The sequence below is a fragment of the Argopecten irradians genome, chromosome 12 (genome assembly GCF_041381155.1).
Source record: "Argopecten irradians isolate NY chromosome 12, Ai_NY, whole genome shotgun sequence".
Taxonomy (NCBI): domain Eukaryota; kingdom Metazoa; phylum Mollusca; class Bivalvia; order Pectinida; family Pectinidae; genus Argopecten; species Argopecten irradians.
This window is the reverse complement of record NC_091145.1, coordinates 36,875,931-36,898,325: the sequence shown is the minus strand read 5'-3', so window position 1 is coordinate 36,898,325 and position 22,395 is coordinate 36,875,931. Positions and strand designations below refer to the sequence as shown.

Below are 22,395 nucleotides of genomic sequence, written 5' to 3'. Positions count from 1 at the left end.
TGTGTTTGAATGTATACACATCCAGGGCTTTTTTCAGCATGGCCTGTACAAGTGAACCGTAGCTGGTAGGTAGTTTAAGTAAACGGCGTGTACACGCTTTCGGTTCACTCGCTGTAAACGAGATCTTACTCTTTCCTCAAGCCAAGATTGGTACTGAAAAATTTATATTTTGAACCCTGGATATTGGATTTAAGCTGTTTAGCCTGTATGATCGCACTAACTTGCTTTTTCTATAGGTCGTTTAGCATAGCAATTACTTCAGTTGTAATTTCTGACTGCACTAAAATTTGATAGCAACAAAATCATCCTGTTTACAAGTATTATAAGTAACTAGGTTTCCAAAGAAATGATATACATGGATTAAATGTCACAAGGTCCAAATTTGTTTTAAAATACTTCTGACTATGCTGGATAAGGTGGACAGGATTGCCTCTGGGCTTTGACACTTTTATAGTTGCATTCAAACAACTTTCAATCACGTGGGATAGTAACAAGATAGTAGTCAGTGGTTTTTGGCCAGTTTTCCTCCACCATTTTAACATGGCATGTCCTTAACTAACTGGCCCATGCTGTTAAGTAATGGGACATTCATTCTGTGATTTAATCAGTATGGGATATTGTCAACCGTTGAAAAGCTAATTATCATTATCCACCTTTTTGGCTTCTTTGATGAGATTGCACTCATGGAGCATAATACAGAGTATTGTAGTGGAGCGGATTTAGATTGCACTCTACATGTGTATATATATATATAATTTAACATCAAAATGGTGGACTTATCCTTCCAGATTAGCTATGAAGCACAATATTGTAATCATCCAGACAGCTATGGTCATTTGAGGATGTACCAGGCTTCTGCAATGTATACGGTTATAGACCGATACCATGCCAAGGTTCAACATGGCTTTGGATAGCTTTTTGACAGCTAGAGGAAAGATGCTGGAATTTGCTACATTTCCACTGCCTATGGACAATAAGTCCTACCTTTCGATTGCTGTGACTTCACAATTAGCAGAATGCCAGACTAAACATATACTTAGCCCAAGTTGTTTAAGTATCTCAAAACTGGATACAGCTGCATTGAGTGACCTGTCATTCATATTGTTTGATGTAATAACACAGGACCAATGGTTCTCATGTTGACAGTTTATTGACAAATTCTACAAAATAATTAGCACTTTTTATCACAGCTTTTACATAATAAACTTGTACATCACATGTATACATACCAACTTCTTTCACATCTACTGTACATAGCTATTTTCATTTCAAAATCAATTTGTGTAGAGAATACAACTATAACACCAGAAAGGTTAACCCTTCTAGCTAGCCAGTGGGAAGTATTTATTGTATAATCAAACTAAATTGGAAATATTTCAATAATTTTTCAAGCAGAACAACATTTCCCAGAAATAATAATGGTTATCTTAAATGATGGTTTATCTACAATTTACACTAACCTTGGTATATATACTCAACAATACAATGTCATGTAGGTGGAAGTGACAGACAGATCAACACCATTATACAGTCTGCTGGCAAAGAGGAATGATTAATTTGTACATTCACAGTAATTTGATATAAAGTTGTACAGAAAATGCAATGGCACAAAACCAGGGAGCAAAGCACCATATGGATATGATCGCTGCTAAAATATAGAAGTTTACAGGACTGAACACCACATTTACCTACAGTTAGTGGATTAGTTCACATGTATAATGTACCTGGGTAAATAGAATTAGGATTAGTTCACAGGTAAAAGAGAATTAAGACATAACCAACATGACTACAAGTCTAGCTGTGATACAGCCAACGTTTATATCCTTGACATGCTTCCTCCTCAATAAGGTTCTGTCCTCACCCGTGTTAACAGAACGCTGGATCATCTTGGCACTATAGGTAAGCTGTGTATTTATTACTTTATTCTCCCTACCATTTGATGTCAGACTGATTCAAAAGTTCACAATTGGGTTTATGTCAGAGATGCATAGTTTGTCCTATTGGTGTAACATTTGCAATGTACATGTACTAACACTTTGTCCTATTGGTGTAACATTTGCAATGTACATGTACTAACACTTTGTCCTATTGGTGTAACATTTGCAATGTACATGTACTAACACTTTGTCCTATTGGTGTAACATTCGCAATGTACATGTACTAACACACTTTGTCCTATTGGTGTAACATTCGCAATGTACATGTACTAACACTTTGTCCTATTGGTGTAACATTTGCAATGTACATGTACTAACACTTTGTCCTATTGGTGTAACATTCGCAATGTACATGTACTAACACTTTGTCCTATTGGTGTAACATTCGCAATGTACATGTACTAACACTTTGTCCTATTGGTGTAACATTCGCAATGTACATGTACTAACACTTTGTCCTATTGGTGTAACATTCGCAATGGACATGTACTAACACTTTGTCCTATTGGTGTAACATTTGCAATGTACATGTACTAACACTTTGTCCTATTGGTGTAACATTCGCAATGGACATGTACTAACACTTTGTCCTATTAGTTCACTCCATGTTAGAGCCGAGTTGCAGTTTAAAGGTCACTGTAGCTGGTGTGGTGGGATCAGCTACATAAAGTTCCTGTCCATCTACAAGGCCTAATTCTGTAATGGAAACAATAGAACGGTATGAATATAACAAGTTATAAATATCTTGTTTTCTCACTGGTACATGTCTATTGTAAATGCATTTTTTATATAAGTAAAATTGGCATGATCACCTGCATTTTTATTAAAGAAGCTCCACCGCCGACAGCATAAATTATACCGGTACTCATCATTTGAACAAAAGTTGGTGTTTAATCATGTACAATATATATATATATATATATCTAATTAACACAAAAAATAATATAAGATCATTAATTTGCTTTTGGTGCATGCACAATCATTACTTCATTCCATATAGTAGTGCTACAGAGTTTTTTTTCGGGACACAATTAATTAATTTTAAATTTTTTATCTTGAAGTAAAATTTGAAGCTCAGACTTTTCAATGATGTGTAATGATGTAAAGTAAGGAACTTCTGTAACTGAAGAAAAATACCCATTTGTCTGCGCCTGTTTTTTGATAGAGAATAATGTTTGTCAAATGGAATATATTTTTGACCTTGACCTTGACTGAAGCCAAAGGTCATCTAAGAAAAAAAAACTGTCAGTCATATATTGTATGCTCAACATCTGCATGCAGGTCTAAAGCCATCTTCAAAGTCAGATTATTCAGAGCTATAGAAATAATTCATAATTGTTACTAGTAACATCAAAATTGGTCCTTATTAGCTTCTCCAAAGATTTCAGCATACCTGTATATATAGCTTTAAGAGTACAGTATTCAGATTTCAGTTGTGTTGTCTGTTTTGTTGATAGATTTCTCTGTTCACCTGAACGTACCTTTAAGAGTTAGTTTGAGATTCGCTCCTTCGTCCGTTCCCTATAGATTTTTGAACAGTTTGCATGTACAGCGTTTTTATTGGCCCACCAGTTGATTGATTTTGTCCATTCCAGGAGAATTTCGATTTGACAGAACAATACAAAACAATGTATCCTATTAAAACCAAATCAAGAAAAAGCATGATTTTGAAATGGATTTAAAAGTATTTATTAAATAAAAGACCTTTAGCACATTGTTAATTGATTGGTGATCTAAGGTTAAAAATGTCCACATACTACAAGAACAAGATAAGGATAATCATTGAAAATTAAATTTAAACAAGAGGCCCAAAGGGCCTTAACGTGTCATCTGACTGCCTTGGCAATAGTAAATTTAATTTCATATGGTGTCACTTTGTCAGGAACATGTCAGGATCATTTTCAATTTCTTTCAACAAATTTTCTTTCAAACAAGAGGCCAAAGGGCCTTAACATGTAGGAAGTTTAATTAGATATAGTGTCATGGTAGCCATCTTCGATTTGGGATCAACCATGAGATGTAACAACACTTTGTTGGGACCATGTCAGATCATTTCATGCAAGTTTATCAGCCAAATCGCACTGGTAGAACTTGAGAAGAAGTTCAAAATGTGTTTTAAAGATGGCGGCTTGTGGAGACCATCTTGGTTTTTCGGATCGACCCGAAAAATAACAACACTTTGTCGGGACCATGTCAGGATCATTTTTCATGCAAGTTTCAGCCAAATCGCACCAGGTAGAACTTGAGAAGAAGTTCAAAAAGTGCTTTCAAGATGGCGGCTTTGGCTGTTTCAGATTTGTTGTTGTCTGTTTGTTGATAGATTTCTCTGTTCACCTGAACGTACCTTTAAGAGTTAGTTTGAGATTCGCCCTCGTCCGTTCCTCTATAGATTTTACAGTTTGCATGTACAGCGTTTTATTGGCCCCGTTGATTGATGTTGTCATTCCAGGAGATTTCATTTGACCTGAACAAATACAAAACATCTTTTAAAACAAATCCAAGAAAAAGCATGATTTTGAAATGGATTTAAAAGTATTTATTAAATAAAAGACCTTTAGCACATTGTTAATTGATTGGTGATCTAAGGTTAAAAATGTCCACATACTACAAGAACAAGATAAGGATAATCATTGAAAATTAAATTTAAAAAAAAAACACCATTACCAAAAACATACTGCTCATGGAATTTGATAAGGTATATGAAATATAATTAATATCTTATCTACTTACTATTCATGACTTTCCATGAGGTATGTAAGTATATCTTGTAGTTTGTCCGTCTCGGAGAAATTCAGGTTCTGTGGTATACTGCTGCAGGCCATACAGTCTTCCTAAAAATAAACACAAAAAGAGTAAAGTGAGATCAGATCTAATAATGGACTAATAGCATCTTTTCCTATCTAGAGGTTGTGACAACGAAATCACAACCAGAGGGGTAATTCATGAATGTCCAACCCGAGGAAATCCCATGAGGGTTGTGATTTCGTTGTTACACCCTCATTGGTTCGGAATGATTCTTTTTCTCCCATATACAAAAGATACTCTTTGAATGACATTGATTGATTATAGGAGATAACACATATCAGACCACTCAGAAAAAAATACCAGAAGTAAGCACTACAAACCTTACGCATGGCCTCAAATGTGTAGGTGTATATTCCTTCTGTATCACTGAAGTTCATGTAGTTACTCAGGGGTAAGCAGCAACTGCAACAACAACAAAACCAGCTATAAAGATCACAGAACACTAGTTATTGTCTTTCTATTCAGAAATTTTAGTGTCTTACAGCATATAATATATGCTCTATATAATTACCATATATATTTGGTTGCTAAATTTTATAACTGTATAATGTTGCATGACAATTAGATTAAGTATTCACTTGCACAGAAAATATAAACCGTATATGAAAGTCTATTTGATAACACTGATATCAATACAGTCTCACTCTGATGTTATGTCTTCACCTTATTTTAGCTGGTTAAATACAATGAAATTATAGAACATTCTACTAGGCATGCCTGGGAAGTCTACTATGCACACAACTACGATTCAAAATACCTCGTCTGGACACCAAATCTACAAGATAAGTTAACAAGTGATTTTGCTTGGCCTCGATACTGTCCACAGCAGAGGAAGCACTGTCTGACCCTGATACTGGCCGTAGCAGAGGAAGCACTGTCTGACCCTGATACTAACCATAGCAAAGGAAGGACTGTCTGACCCTGACACTGGCCGTAGCAAAGAAAGGACTGTCTGACCCTGATACTGGCATTAGTAGAGGAAGCAATGTCTGACCCTGATACTGACCATAGCAGAGGAAGCACTGTCTGACCCTGATACTGGCCGTAGCAAAGAAAGGACTGTCTGACCCTGATACTGGCATTAGTAGAGGAAGCAATGTCTGACCCTGATACTGGCCGTAGCAGAGGAAGCACTGTCTGACCCTGATACTAACCATAGCAAAGGAAGGACTGTCTGACCCTGACACTTGCCGTAGCAAAGAAAGGACTGTCTGAACCTGATACTGACTGTAGCAGAGGAAGCACTGTCTGACCCTGATACTGACCATAGCAGAGGAAGCACTGTCTGACCCTGATACTGACCATAGCAGAGGAAGCACTGTCTGACCCTGATACTGACCATAGCAGAGGAAGCACTGTCTGACCCTGATACTGACCATAGCAGAGGAAGCACTGTCTGACCCTGATACTGACCGTAGCAGAGGAAGCACTGTCTGACCCTGATACTGACCGTAGCAGAGGAAGCACTGTCTGACCCTGATACTGACCATAGCAGAGGAAGCACTGACGATCTGACCCCTGATACTGACCATAGCAGAGGAAGCACTATCTGACCCTGAGATACTAACCATAGCAGAGGAAGCACTATCTGACCCTGATACTGACCATAGCAGAGGAAGCACTTCTGACCCTGATATGACCCATAGCAGAGGAAGCACTGTCTGACCCTGATACTGACCATAGCAGAGGAAGCACTGTCTGACCCTGATACTGACCATAGCAGAGGAAGCACTGTCTGACCCTGATACTGACCATAGCAGAGGAAGCACTATCTGACCCTGATACTGACCATAGCAGAGGAAGCACTATCTGACCCTGATACTGACCATAGCAGAGGAAGCACTGTCTGACCCTGATACTGACCATAGCAGAGGAAGCACTGTCTGACCCTGATACTGACCATAGCAGAGGAAGCACTGTCTGACCCTGATACTGACCATAGCAGAGGAAGCACTGTCTGACCCTGATACTGACCATAGCAGAGGAAGCACTATCTGACCCTGATACTGACCATAGCAGAGGAAGCACTATCTGACCCTGATACTGACCATAGCAGAGGAAGCACTTCTGCACTGACATAGCAGAGGAAGCACTCCTGACCATAGCAGAGGAAGCACTATTGACTGATCTGCAGGGGAAGCACTGTCTGACCCTGAAACTACATCCGCCATAGCAGGGGAAGCACTGTCTGACCCTGATACTGACCATAGCAGAGGAAGCACTGTCTGACCCTGATACTGACCATAGCAGAGGAAGCACTGTCTGACCCTGATACTGACATAGCAGAGGAAGCACTCACTGACCAGATCTGGACCATAGCAGAGGAAGCACTGTCTGACCCTGATCCTGACCATAGCAGAGGAAGCACTATCTGACCCTGATACTGACCAGGGAAGCACTGTACCATAGCAGAGGAAGCATTATCTGAACCTGATACTAACCTGTTGACCATAGCAGAGGAAGCACTGTCTGACCCTGAAACTGATCACAGCAGGGGAAGCACTATTTGACCCTGATACTGACCATAGCAGAGGAAGCACTGTCTGACCCTGATACTGACCATAGCAGAGGAAGCACTGTCTGACCCTGATACTGACCATAGCAGAGGAAGCACTGTCTGACCCTGATACTGACCATAGCAGAGGAAGCACTGTCTGACCCTGATACTGACCATAGCAGAGGAAGCACTGTCTGACCATAGCAGAGGAAGCACTATCTGACCCTGATACTGACCATAGCAGAGGAAGCACTGTCTGACCCTGATACTGACCATAGCAGAGGAAGCACTGTCTGACCCTGATACTGACCGTAGCAGAGGAAGCACTATCTGACCCTGATACTGGCATTAGTAGAGGAAGCACTATCTGACCCTGATACTGACCATAGCAGAGGAAGCACTGTCTGACCCTGATACTGACCATAGCTGAGGAAGCACTGTCCGAGTCTCATTAAACCAAACATACTGACATATAAAAGTACAAATGTACAACAATTAACTACTGTAACAAGGAGCCGCAAAGCTTGGCATTATCCCCCGCGCCCAGTTGTGTATGAAAGCTCAAACATAAAATAAATAAAGCTCATTGTAACTAAGAGTTTAAATTTTGATATTGTCATCCATGTAGGTTTAACTATTTGAACAGAGCTTAGTATTGTCCTTGAATAAATTCATACAACAATATATCCGCTCTCCAGTAACATGACATTTAAAAGTAACAGAAAAAGTATCGAAAATGAAAGGTTCCCATTAGCAAAAGGCACAACTAGAGCACTAGCCTAACATGTACAGAAAGTTGAATGGTTTCGATTATAGCCCGGAATAGAAAGGAAACTTTAATAATATGGTATTTTTTAATAAATTTCCATGGTAACAGAAAAAGTATTGAAAATGGAAGGTTCCCATTAGAAAAAGGCACAACTAGAGCACTAGCCTAACATGTACAGAAAGTTTCGTGTAGCCAAGTTGAACGGTTTTCGAGTTATAGCCCGGAATAGAAAGGAAACTTTAATAATATAGTATTTTTGAATAAGTTTCCATGGTAACAGAAAAAGTATCGAAAATGAAAGGTTCCCATTAGCAAAAGGCACAACTAGAGCACTAGCCTAACATGTACAGAAAGTTTCGTGTAGCCAAGTTGAACGGTTTTCGAGTTATAGCCCGAGAAAGGAAACTTTATAGCCCGGATCGAAATAAAGGTTCCCATTAAGGAAACTAGCCTACTTTACAGAAAGTAAAGTATTTTTCGGTTATTAGAAAGGAAACTTTAATAAGTATTTTTTAATAAGTTTCCATGGTAACAGAAAAAGTATTGAAAATGAAAGGTTCCCATTAGAAAAAGGCACAACTAGAGCACTAGCCTAACATGTACAGAAAGTTTTGTGTAGCCAAGTTGAACGGTTTTCGAGTTATAGCCCGGAATAGAAAGGAAACTTTAATAATATGGTATTTTTGAATAAGTTTCCATGGTAACAGAAAAAGTATCGAAAATGAAAGGTTCCCATTAGCAAAAGGCACAACTAGAGCACTAGCCTAACATGTACAGAAAGTTTCGTGTAGCCAAGTTGAACGGTTTAGGAGTTATAGCCCGGAAACGATACTCGGACGGACGGACGGACGACACGCACGCACGGACGGACAGAGCCCAAATCAATATCCCCCGCAAACGCGTTTCACGGGGGATAATTAGGTAGAATACTGAGAATGAAGATAAACCTACCTTGTTGCAATCTTAAAAACCTCAGTTGCACAGGCAGCTGAAAGTAAACATTGAATTAAATATATTAAATAATCAATAAAGCAAATATTAAACAAACAATGTGTACATTTGGTTAAACATCATTTTGAAAGAATTGAAATTCCTCAAATTCTTCATTTAATTAGTTCAAAAAAGTGATTTCTTCTAAATTCTGTGATATATCTTTATGACAAAATAGTGCATGAAAAACTATCTACCATTCTGCTTCCTCCAATATAATAGAACGTAGAGGTATTCCTCTTCCACACATGTGAGGTAGTGTTTTTAACTGAACTAATGTATGTCAAACAATTGTACCTGCAATAAGTGCATTTGTTGATGCTACAGCTGGAATAATTCTCTTCACAACACCTAAAACATAATGAGACAGATTTACATTTACTACAGTCAAACCTGCTCTCAGGACTATATAATGACACTGTGCATATCAACCACCTGTCTAATGTGGCTAACCGCCTGTCATTTTACGTCTTTTTAAATTTTCAGTCTTCTTCTATTGCTATGTACATATTGATCTAGAGAAAAAATACATTGCATTTGAAGATTAAATAGCATGTTCACTACATATATTCCTAGGTTAATTTTGATGATGTATTGGTATTGCTAAAAAAATAATGTTAAACATGAGATGACTGATGATTGGTTACCTGTAAAAAGGCATATACAGTGTACTATTCATTTGTATTTTATGATATTAAAAGCATGAATTATATATAACCTACCTTGTGTTAGCCTGTAGGTAATTCCGGTGATGTTAAACTCATTTGCTCTCTCTAAACTCTTCTCCATAATCCACTTGATATGTATTGGGTCATCCCCATCTATCTTCAACCCCGCTAACACCAAAGTGAAACATACATGTAAGTCAATCTATCTTCAACCCCGCTAACACCAAAGTGAAACATACATGTAAGTCAATCTATCTTCACCCCCGCTAACACCAAAGTGAAACATACATGTAAGTCAATCTATCTTCACCCCTGCTAACACCAAAGTGAAACATACATGTAAGTCTGTCTATCTTCACCCCCGCTAACACCAAAGTGAAACATACAAGTAAGTCAGTCTATCTTCACCCCCGCTAACACCAAAGTGAAACATACAAGTAAGTCAATCTATCTTCACCCCTGCTAACACCAAAGTGAAACATACAAGTAAGTCAATCTATCTTCACCCCCGCTAACACCAAAGTGAAACATACATGTAAGTCAGTCTATCTTCACCCCCGCTAACACCAAAGTGAAACATACAAGTAAGTCAATCTATCTTCACCCCCGCTAACACCAAAGTGAAACATACAAGTAAGTCAGTCTATCTTCACCCCCTGAAACATACAAGTAAGTCAGTCTATCTTCACCCCGCTAACACCAAAGTGAAACATACAAGTAAGTCAGTCTATCTTCACCCCTGCTAACACCAAAGTGAAACATACATGTAAGTATCAGTCTATCTTCACCCCCGCTAACACCAAAGTGAAACATACATGTAAGTCAGTCTATCTTCACCCCCGCTAACACCAAAGTGAAACATACATGTAAGTCAATCTATCTTCACCCCCGCTAACACCAAAGTGAAACATACATGTAAGTCAGTCTATCTTCACCCCCGCTAACACCAAAGTGAAACATACATGTAAGTCAGTCTATCTTCACCCCCGCTAACACCAAAGTGAAACATACATGTAAGTCAATCTATCTTCAACCCAGCTAACACCAAAGTGAAACATACAAGTAAGTCAATCTATCTTCACCCCCGCTAACACCAAAGTGAAACATACATGTAAGTCAATCTATCTTCACCCCCGCTAACACCAAAGTGAAACATACATGTAAGTCAATCTATCTTCACCCCCGCTAACACCAAAGTGAAACATACATGTAAGTCAATCTATCTTCACCCCTGCTAACACCAAAGTGAAACATACATGTAAGTCAGTCTATCTTCACCCCCGCTAACACCAAAGTGAAACAAACATGTACCGGTAAGTCAGTCTATCTTCACCCCTGCTAACACCAAAGTGAACCATACATGTAAGTCAGTCTATCTTCACCCCCGCTAACCCAAAAGTGAAACATACATGTAAGTCAGTCTATCTTCACCCCCGCTAACACCAAAGTGAAACATACAAGTAAGTCAGTCTATCTTCACCCCCGCTAACACCAAAGTGAAACATACATGTAAGTCAGTCTATCTTCACCCCCGCTAACACCAAAGTGAAACATACATGTAAGTCAGTCTATCTTCACCCCCGCTAACACCAAAGTGAAACATACATGTAAGTCAATCTATCTTCACCCCTGCTAACACCAAAGTGAAACATACAAGTAAGTCAATCTATCTTCACCCCCGCTAACACCAAAGTGAAACATACATGTAAGTCAGTGACACAGCACCAATACATACCTATTATCCTTCTATTAACATAGTAAACCTAAATGAAGACGTCTTTACTTTCAATTTGATTGGTTGAGTTTTACTTGTTATTTTGAATTTAGTGCAAAGCAACTGCCTCAAGTTGCTTGAACTCAGTACATAGATTTGAAGGGCTAGAAGAAGACTCAACTAACAAAATTATATATAGGTATAAGGTAATTTTACAAGTACATAAAAATCAAGACCAAAATATGGTTAACATTATTTACCTCCAAATGGTTCTTCTTTTGGCCAAAGAAGGATCCTGACATATTCTATACAGTGCTCTGGTAACCTTGGCGTGTGTGCAATAGTACATAGTGGAAAATTCACCTGTAACACAGGATTGTGGGTAACCTTTGAACATTGGCAATAGAGGAGTAAATATTGGGAAATCTTTATTAGGTGCGATAGAAAAATGAACATTATCGGAGAGAATGATGTTTGAAAATTCAACTGCGATAGAAATGATGATTGATGATCTTGAAGAATGAACTATATATAGTCAATAGTACAAAGAGAAAAACCAACCAGCTATCCAGAGGATTATGGGTAATATCAGAATGTTAACAAGTAATTAAGATGTTACCTGAGGTGGGTATAAATCAAGTGTACATTCTACACAGGCAGTCATCCCGGGGAAAATGACCCTAGCGTTACCCTTGAATCCCTCTGTTCCTCCGTCAATCATCGGTATGATTGTACTCTGGTCCAGTTCACCATCCTCATAACTCAGCATGCTCACCTGTTAGTTATACTACGAATTAGTAATACACATTACAGGTGAAATACAACTTATGGTTATATCTATCCAGACTCCATACTTGTGATGTTTTTTCTTATTATTTTATCAGGGTGTTTTAACCAACTATATGATATATAAAATATTTTTACAGATATCCTCTAGCGCAGTCCAATAGAGGGATATTTTACAGCATACAAAATAGTTATGACAATTTGTATAAATTAGATATACACTAGGAAACCAGCATATAAGAATACTTAACCCTGTTAACTGGTTCTCGAAATATTCTCCGATATGTACATGTAATTACATGAAATTATCAAAATTACAGCTTTACGCTGAGGGATGATTCTACTAAAACAATACAAATGTCTGTACCAGCATGCCGTTCATCCATCGCCTGGCAATGATGGAATCAAGACCACACACAATTATATGGAATTCTGTGGAGAGAAAAAATACCTGGTAAGTAAGGTATTACATATAATGAGAAAAGGAACATATTAGACAAACATACAAAGAATCTACATTATTTTTATTTTCAAAGTAATTCCTGTAAAACATCTTCATACCCCATATTGACACTCCAAATTTATACTCCAAAGTTCTATAAAGGGTTACCATGATAGAATAAAATAGTTGTTTTTAATGTCAAAAAGGTGGGAAAAAATTCCAACCATACTGGTATCAATTAATCAGTAAACTTACGTCTATAAAACGATTCGTCAAATTCCTGAATTTTGCAATTATGACTAGAAACAGTTAAGGAATTGAAATTTTGTTCATAAAAAAGGAAAGTGTTCAGAACTAAAACGTTCATATAAAGCATGTAGTCTATTTTAATTTAGGAAGGATTCCATAATTAAATTATTTCCCAATACATGAATATATGTTAATATGATAAAATCTTTTACAACTTACAAATATATTGCAAAATCACTTTTCTTAAACTGAATGTATACAAAAGATGATTTATATGTTTCAGGATAAACAGAAGGTAATACTGGTATATCTATAGAGCTAATCAAAACCTTATCTTTTTATTCCATTGGGAAATTCATTTTAGCACCGACAACCTAAGGATTTTAAAATTCATGTTAGCACTAACAACCTACAGATTCTAATATTCATGTTAGCACCAACAACCTACAGATTCTAATATTCATGTTAGCACCAACAACCTACAGATTCTAATATTCATGTTAGCACCAACAACCTACAGATTCTAATATTCATGTTAGCACCAACAACCTACAGATTCTAATATTCATGTTAGCACCAACAACCTACAGATTCTAATATTCATGTTAGCACCAACAACCTACAGATTCTAATATTCATGTTAGCACCAACAACCTACAGATTCTAATATTCATGTTAGCACCAACAACCTACAGATTCTAATATTCATGTTAGCACCAACAACCTACAGATTCTAATATTCATGTTAGCACCAACAACCTACAGATTCTAATATTCATGTTAGCACCTACCGACATAATAGCATAACATAAAACCTTAAAGGGACATGAACCTAAAATAAGTTGTTCTGTATGTTTAGATACAATTTTCAGATGTTTATTGACTATTTTATTACAATGATTGGTAATCTAAAACCACAGGAAAACGTGGGGAACACCTACCCCAAAAATGATAAAAATAGACTGTCATTTTCTATTTGTACATCACACAAATATGAAAGTGCTCACCTGTCTTGCATTGAAGCGATCCATCTATATTTACCTACTTTCCTAATCGTGCACTTTACTGACTCTTGTCGTAATCAGTTTTCTATCGAATTTGTTTGTGTTCGCTTCACCCACATTTTCGACCAACCATTTTGTTTACGTTCATTTAATTTGTGCAGTGTATTGTGGGTCACTAAAGTTCAACACTACTAATTTTATCACACTGCAGTCCGCACAATTCGACCAGGCTGGTTCAAAATACAGAAAGATGGAATTTCCATTAAAATAAATTTATTTGCTCCAATTTTTATGGTTTATTTAGGTTCATGTCCCTTTAAAATGTAATTAAAATTAATGCACAGTTAAAGGATACGGCACAACTTTACACCCAGGCACTCGGTTGTTGATAAACTCTGCAGCTACTTCTGCCTTGGACTTCCCAACATCTTTTCTCCTAAAAAATCAGGAATTTGCCTTTTTTCCTTAATAATCTTCAAGAAATATAATATGAATAATAATTATTGTTTATTATTAGATAGAAAGTAATTTACCAGAACTAGAGGCAACAGCATGAAAAACAAGAGGCCCAGAGGGCCTGTATCGCTCACCTGGTTTGTAATGCCAAGTAATGTTCTGAATACAAGTTCATTGTTTCTTTTCTGAAGGAATTTGAATATTTACATCTAATTCCCCTATTGGGCCCCACCCCTCCTTCCCCCGGGGGGTCAGAGCCAAATTTTATACAAGTTCTGTTCCCCTTCCCCCAAGGATGTTTGTGGCCAAGTTTGGTCACAATCCATGCAGAACTCTAGGACAAGTAGCGATTTATAGGATTTACCTCTATTTTCCATATTGGGCCCCGCCCCTCCTTCCCCCGAGGGGTCAGAGCCAAAATTTATACAAGTTCTGTTCCCCTTCTCCCAAGAACATTTGTGACCAAATTTGGTTAAAATCCATGCAGAACTCTAGTACAAGTAGCAATTTATAGGATTTACCTCTAATTCCCCTATTGGGCCCCCCTCCTGCCCCCGGGGGAGTCAGAGCAAAAATTTATACAAGTTCTGTTCCACTTCCCACATGGATGTTTGTGGCCAAATTGGGTCACAATCCATGCGGAACTCTAGGACAAGTAGCGATTTATCGGATTTACCTCTATTTTCCATATTGGGCCCCGCCCCTCCTTCCCCCGGGGGGTCAGAGCCAAAATTTATACAAGTTCTGTTCCCATTCCCCCAAGGATGTTTGTGGCCAAATTTGGTCACAATCCATTCAGAACTCTAGAACAAGAAGCGATTTATAGGATTTACCTCTATTTTCCCTATTGGGCCCCGCCCCTCCTTCCTCCGAGGGGTCAGAGCCAAAATTTATACAAGTTCTGTTCCCCTTCTCCCAAGAACATTTGTGACCAAATTTGGTTAAAATCCATGCAGAACTCTAGTACAAGTAGCAATTTATAGGATTTACCTCTAATTCCCCTATTGGGCCCCCCTCCTGCCCCCGGGGGAGTCAGAGCAAAAATTTATACAAGTTCTGTTCCACTTCCCACATGGATGTTTGTGGCCAAATTGGGTCACAATCCATGCGGAACTCTAGGACAAGTAGCAATTTATCTGATTTACCTCTATTTTCCATATTGGGCCCGCCCCCCCTTCCCCCGGGGGGTCAGAGCCAAAATTTATACAAGTTCTGTTCCCATTCCCCCAAGGATGTTTGTGGCCAAATTTGGTCACAATCCATTCAGAACTCTAGAACAAGAAGCGATTTATAGGATTTACCTCTATTTTCCCTATTGGGCCCCGCCCCTTCTGCCCCTGGGGGGTCAGTGCCAAAATTTATACAAGTTCTGTTCCCCTTCCCCAAAGGATGTTTGTAGCCAAATTTGGTTACAATCCATGCAGAACTCTATGACTAGTAGCGATTTAAAGGAAATGTTGACGGATGGACGGATGGACGGACGGACGACGGACGCCGCGCCATGACATAAGCTCACCGGCCCTTCGGGCCAGGTGAGCTAACGGTCTATTTAGTAGTCACTGAATGGCAGACTTGTGGAACCTTATTCTGTAGTTAAAGTTCACTTTTAAAAGTGACCTAAATATCCACTGACAAATAAACCATTCAAGTTTTCTCGCAGTGTTTATATGGCACAACAAGGCAACAACTACTTACAGTAACAAGAATTGTCTCATTTAGCAGCATGTCTAAAAAGAGGTAACATGTATTGTTTTAAATGTGCCTCATTTAGCAGCATGTCTAAGAAGAGGTAACATGTATTGTTTTAAATGTGCCTCATTTAGCAGCATGTCTAAGAAGAGGTAACATGTATTGTTTTAAATGTGCCTCATTTAGCAGCATGTCTAAGAAGAGGTAACATGTATTGTTTTAAATGTGCCTCATTAAGCAGCATGTCTAAGAAGAGGTAACATGTATTGTTTTAAATGTGCCTCATTTAGCAGCATGTCTAAAAAGAGATAACATGTATTGTTTTAAATGTGCCTCATTTAGCAGCATGTCTAAGAAGAGGTAACATGTATTGTTTTAAGTGTGCCTCATTTAGCAGCATGTCTAAGAAGAGGTAACATGTATTGTTTTAAATGTGCCTTATTTAGCAGCATGTCTAAAAAGAGGTAACATGTATTGTTTTAAGTGTGCCTCATTTAGCAGCATGTCTAAGAAGAGGTAACATGTATTGTTTTAAATGTGCCTCATTTAGCAGCATGCCTAAGAAGAGGTAACATGTATTGTTTTAAATGTGCCTCATTTAGCAGCATGTCTAAGAAGAGGTAACATGTATTGTTTTAAATGTGCCTTATTTAGCAGCATGTCTAAAAAGAGGTAACATGTATTGTTTTAAGTGTGCCTCATTTAGCAGCATGTCTAAAAAGAGGTAACATGTATTGTTTTAAATGTGCCTCATTTAGCAGCATGTCTAAAAAGAGGTAACATGTATTGTTTTAAATGTGCCTCATTTAGCAGCATGTCTAAGAAGAGGTAACATGTATTGTTTTAAATGTGCCTCATTTAGCAGCATGTCTAAAAAGAGGTAACATGTATTGTTTTAAAATGTGCCTCATTTAGCAGCATGTCTAAAAAGAGGTAACATGTATTGTTTTAAATGTGCCTCATTTAGCAGCATGTCTAAGAAGAGGTAACATGTATTGTTTTAAATGTGCCTCATTTAGCAGCATGTCTAAGAAGAGGTAACATGTATTGTTTTAAATGTGCCTCATTTAGCAGCATGTCTAAGAAGAGGTAACATGTATTGTTTTAAATGTGCCTCATTTAGCAGCATGTCTAAGAAGAGGTAACATGTATTGTTTTAAATGTGCCTCATTTAGCAGCATGTCTAAGAAGAGGTAACATGTATTGTTTTAAATGTGCCTCATTTAGCAGCATGTCTAAAAAGAGGTAACATGTATTGTTTTAAATGTGCCTCATTTAGCAGCATGTCTAAAAAGAGGTAACATGTATTGTTTTAAATGTGCCTCATTTAGCAGCATGTCTAAGAAGAGGTAACATGTATTGTTTTAAATGTGCCTCATTTAGCAGCATGTCTAACAAGAGGTAACATGTTAGAGATTTTGTTATACCTGAACAGGAATTGTCTGTTGAGATTTGAGAGGTCGATCGTGTCCATATCAATTACAGTAATATTTTGAAAACCCATTAAAGCCTGAAAAACAATGGAAAGTTTTATTATATAACAAAAAATAAAATCTGATTATGAAATCTCATTATTGTTTTATAAAAGCAACCACAAGAAAATGAACTTATTGATTTTGATTCAGTTAGTATATGTTATATCTGCATGATGAAACAGTTTTTTAGCACAGTTTTTCTGACAGGACTGTTATTAATTCCTTAATAGAATTTTATTTCTTTTTTGAATTCCAAATTTTCAAATTAGTATTATAGTTTCAAATACAAAGATCAATAATGGCTCCATTTCTATTATGTGCCTCACCAGGTCCTTGAGGAGTTCACATCCCAGTCCCCCAGCTCCTATCACCAGGATCTTACATACTTCTTGGAGGAAGGATAGTGACTGCTCGGGAGAAAAGAGGTATAACTGTATTCCCTATACAGTTTACTACTACATTAATGTAATATATTTTATCAATACAATATGTAAAATCAAGATACACAGTTGAGTTCTATACTGCATTTCAATATCCAGACAATTTATGATTAATCAAGAAAGTATACATCTTTAGTTTAGCTGAGACTGAATATTTTACCTCAGGACTTGGTTCAAAATCTGGATGGGCAAAAGGTCCACCTCTCTCCAAAAACTTCTGTACATGATTCCAGCGATTGGTCCAATCAGATTCCATCATAAATGTATCAACCTGCAATAAATGTATCCAGTATTATATATAATTCACTCTTCATTTGTTATTTTTGCCAAAAACAAAAATACAAAAACAAATTTGTGCAATCACCATGATGGTTATTTATAAATAATATTATACAGAAAAGCAGTTTTCTGTAATAGCTAGCACAATTATGTTTTAGCAAGGTATTTCTAATATCTGGCGCCAAAACGCTAAAATGTAAAAACCACTAGTGGTTGTAAAATGGTGTAGCAGTTAAAAGTGAGCATAAAATACTTTTTAGTTTTTCTTGAGAGTTTCCAATTTATTTGTTTGTTATATAATAAAACAATTGACATTTAAGCCTTAAGGTGTAGCAGAATTTTATACACTGTAAACCATTTTATTTTCATACCATTTTATTTTTGTGTACATATTATTGTTTGTCTTTCATATTTGCAACTTATTCACAAATGCATAACATTCAGTCAAACTAGTGCTCTAATGGCGTATACATAACATTCACAGTCAAGCTAGTGCTCTATGGACATATACATATCATTCATAGTCAAACTAGTGCTCTACTGACATATACATAACAGTCACAGTCAAACTAGTGCTCTACTGACATATACATAACATTCACAGTCAAGCTAGTGCTCTACTGATGTATACATAACATTCACAGTCAAACTAGTGCTCTACTGACATATACATGACATTCATAGTCAAACTAGTGCTCTACTGACGTATACATGATAGTCACAGTCAAACTAGTGCTCTACTGACTTATACATAACAGTCACAGTCAAGCTAGTGCTCTACTGACGTACACATAACATTCCCAGTCAAACTAGTGCTCTACTGACATATACATGACATTCACAGTCCAACTAGTGCTCTACTGACATATGCATAACATTCACAGTCAAGCTAGTGCTCTACTGACATATACATAACATTCACAGTCAAACTAGTGCTCTACTGACATATACATGACATTCATAGTCAAACTAGTGCTCTACTGACGTATACATGACAGTCACAGTCAAACTAGTGCTCTACTGACATATACATAACATTCACAGTCAAGCTAGTGCTCTACTGACGTATACATAACATTCAGTCAAACTAGTGCTCTACTGACATAAAAATAACATTCACAGTCAAACTAGTGCTCTACTGACATATACATAACATTCACAGTCAAACTAGTGCTCTACTGACATATACATAACATTCACAGTCAAACTAGTGCTCTACTGACATATACATAACATTCACAGTCAAACTAGTGCTCTACTGACATATACATAACATTCACAGTCAAACTAGTGCTCTACTGACGTATACATGACAGTCACAGTCAAACTAGTGCTCTACTGACATATACATGACATTCACAGTCAAACTAGTGCTCTACTGACGTATACATGACATTCATAGTCAAACTAGTGCTCTACTGACGTATACATGACAGTCACAGTCAAACTAGTGCTCTACTGACATATACATGACATTCACAGTCAAACTAGTGCTCTACTGACATATACATGACATTCACAGTCAAACTAGTGCTCTACTGACGTATACATGACAGTCACAGTCAAACTAGTGCTCTACTGACATATACATGACATTCACAGTCAAACTAGTGCTCTACTGACATATACATGACATTCATAGTCAAACTAGTGCTCTACTGACGTATACATGACAGTCACAGTCAAACTAGTGCTCTACTGACGTTTACATAACATTCACAGTCAAACTAATGCTCTACTGACATATACATAACATTCACAATCAAACTAGTGCTCTACTGACGTATACATAACATTCACAGTCAAACTAGTGCTCTACTGACATATACATGACATTCACAGTCAAACTAGTGCTCTACTGACTTATACATAACATTCATAGTCAAGCTAGTTCTCTACTGACATTTACATACCGTGGTAACATTCACAGTCAAACTAGTGCTCTACTGCCATATACATGACAGTCACAGTCAAACTAGTGCTCTACTGACTTATACATAACAGTCACAGCCAAGCTAGTGCTCTACTGACGTATACATAACATTCACAGTCAAACTAGTGCTCTACTGACGTATACATGACAGTCACAGTCAAACTAGTGCTCTACTGACATATACATAACATTCATAGTCAAGCTAGTTCTCTACTGACATTTACATACCGTGGTAACATTCACAGTCAAACTAGTGCTCTACTGCCATATACATGACATTCATAGTCAAACTAGTGCTCTACTGACGTATACATGACAGTCACAGTCAAACTAGTGCTCTACTGACTTATACATAACAGTCACAGTCAAGCTAGTGCTCTACTGACGTATACATAACATTCACAGTCAAACTAGTGCTCTACTGACGTATACATGACAGTCACAGTCAAACTAGTGCTCTACTGACATATACATAACATTCACAGTCAAGCTAGTTCTCTACTGACATTTACATACCGTGGTAACATTCACATTCAAACTAGTGCTCCAATGGCATATACATAACATTCACAGTCAAACTAGTGCTCTACTGACATATACATAACATTCACAGTAAACTAGTGCACTACTGACATATACATAACATTCACAGTCAAGCTAGTGCTCTACCTATACATTTACATAACATTCACAGTAAACTAGTGCTCTAATGGTCTATACATAACAGTCACAGTTAAGCTATAGCTAATGCTCTACTGACATAAACATAAAATTCACAGTCAAACTAGTGCTCTACTGACGTAAACATAACATTCACAGTAAACTAGTGCTCTACTGACGTATACATAACATTCACAGTCAAACTAGTGCTCTAATGGCGTATACATAACAGTCACAGTCAAACTAGTGCTCTACTGACATATACATAACATTCATAGTCAAACAAGTGCTCTACTGATGTATACATAACATTCACAGTCAAACTAGTGCTCTATTGACGTATACATAAAATTCATAGTCAAACTAGTGCTCTATTGACGTATACATAAAATTCATAGTCAAACTAGTGCTCTACTGACATATATCGCGCATACACATAACATCCAAAGTGAAACTAGTGCTTTACTGATGTATATTTGTTTTATTATATACAATTATTTGTAAAGTATTCAAGCTTTCCTGCCAAAATAAATCTGTAGTATAAATCCTGAAGTGGCTATGCATTTCTTTTTTTTTTTTTGTTCGTTTGTTGTTAGCTTTTTACATGTTACATGATGAAAGATGTTATCTATAATTTAAAGATTCTGAGATTAAAGAAGTCTGAGCGCCCGGTAAGAAATCCACTGAAAAAACCCAAGTCTTTTGATATAACTTAATATGATGAAGAAAGATAAAGATTTATTCATCACCAGTGAATTTACTTATTTTCTATTTTTTTTTTTTTTTTTTTTTTTTGCTGACAGCCATATGAATAATAACTGCAATGATGTAGCTCTGAACGACGGGAGGATGGTCTTTGTCGAGCCATGGACCAGGAACGAAGTGGAGACAGAGTATGATTTATATATTCGTTTTATACGAACCATTGCTAAGAGGTTTTCAACTCAAGACACATATATACCATACAAAGGTCTTAAAGCCCCACATTTAGAAAACAATACTCTTGTTGCACCTTTTTCAACCATTCTAAAAAGAACACTTTTCACTGTGCACATTTCTTATTTCAATTATAGGCGTTTGCTGCTATTTTTTGGGATAAAAATCAATAACCTTTCCCTAGGATTGATGTGGATACGTCTAACTGTTATATGAACATATACGTTAGGCATGCAAGGGAAGGTTGTTATAATCAGACGCCTGTGCTTCAGAACGATCTAAATCTCACACTTTCTCTCTAAATAAAATCCAGATACCTTTGATATCTAAGCTCAAAGTTTCTTTGAAACCAATATTGTTTTTTTCTAAACTCTCACTTGTTAGACAGAATGCAAGAAGTACTTACTAAAGCCGAATTTGGCTTCCAAGCTCCAAAGTGAAACTACACAAGCTTTTTTAACCCTTCTTAAAAAGCGCTAAGAACAAACGTTCACATCACACAGATCAATATTTCGTTTGACAGCCGCTTATCATGTCAAAAATAAATATGATTTTGTTGTTAATCTTCCCAATTAAATTTAACGAATATAGTAAAGGATGCATACCATTATAAAAATATAAGATAAATGTTTGAACCATCTTACATGATTTTGCATATTTTATTTT

General features: G+C 37.0%; 1 protein-coding gene across 2 annotated transcripts; it reads right to left on the bottom strand.

The window, feature by feature from the left end:
• Window positions 1-1,131: 1,131 nt before the first annotated feature.
• On the bottom strand, window positions 1,132-22,257 carry LOC138304858 (NEDD8-activating enzyme E1 catalytic subunit-like). Of its 2 annotated transcripts, none has more exons than XM_069245188.1 (16): window positions 22,136-22,257; window positions 18,082-18,192; window positions 17,808-17,888; window positions 17,434-17,516; window positions 14,217-14,297; window positions 12,864-12,907; window positions 12,534-12,598; window positions 12,000-12,155; window positions 11,641-11,743; window positions 9,721-9,834; window positions 9,296-9,349; window positions 8,960-8,996; window positions 5,063-5,144; window positions 4,668-4,768; window positions 4,282-4,400; window positions 1,132-2,633 (listed from the first exon to the last, which is right to left on the bottom strand). In XM_069245188.1, the coding sequence occupies exons 2-16, from the start codon at window positions 18,178-18,180 to the stop codon at window positions 2,536-2,538; spliced, it is 1,317 nt and encodes a 438-aa protein (XP_069101289.1). In that variant the 5' UTR covers window positions 18,181-18,192; window positions 22,136-22,257; the 3' UTR covers window positions 1,132-2,535. The 2 variants fall into 2 exon arrangements, with proteins under 2 accessions (XP_069101289.1, XP_069101290.1); XM_069245189.1 differs by lacking the exon at window positions 22,136-22,257 and adding an exon at window positions 22,047-22,126.
• Window positions 22,258-22,395: the final 138 nt, after the last annotated feature.

Excerpts from the sequence above, each read along its gene's own strand:
- LOC138304858 (XM_069245188.1), bottom strand. The coding sequence starts at position 18,180 with ATGATGGAATCTGATTGGACCAATCGCTGGAATCATGTACAGAAGTTT. Across the intron at positions 9,835-11,640 it reads AAAAGAAGAACCATTTGGAG|CGGGGTTGAAGATAGATGGG; the intron begins GTAAATAATGTT and ends CTTTGGTGTTAG. Across the intron at positions 5,145-8,959 it reads GTTTTTAAGATTGCAACAAG|TTGCTGCTTACCCCTGAGTA; the intron begins GTAGGTTTATCT and ends TTGTTGTTGCAG.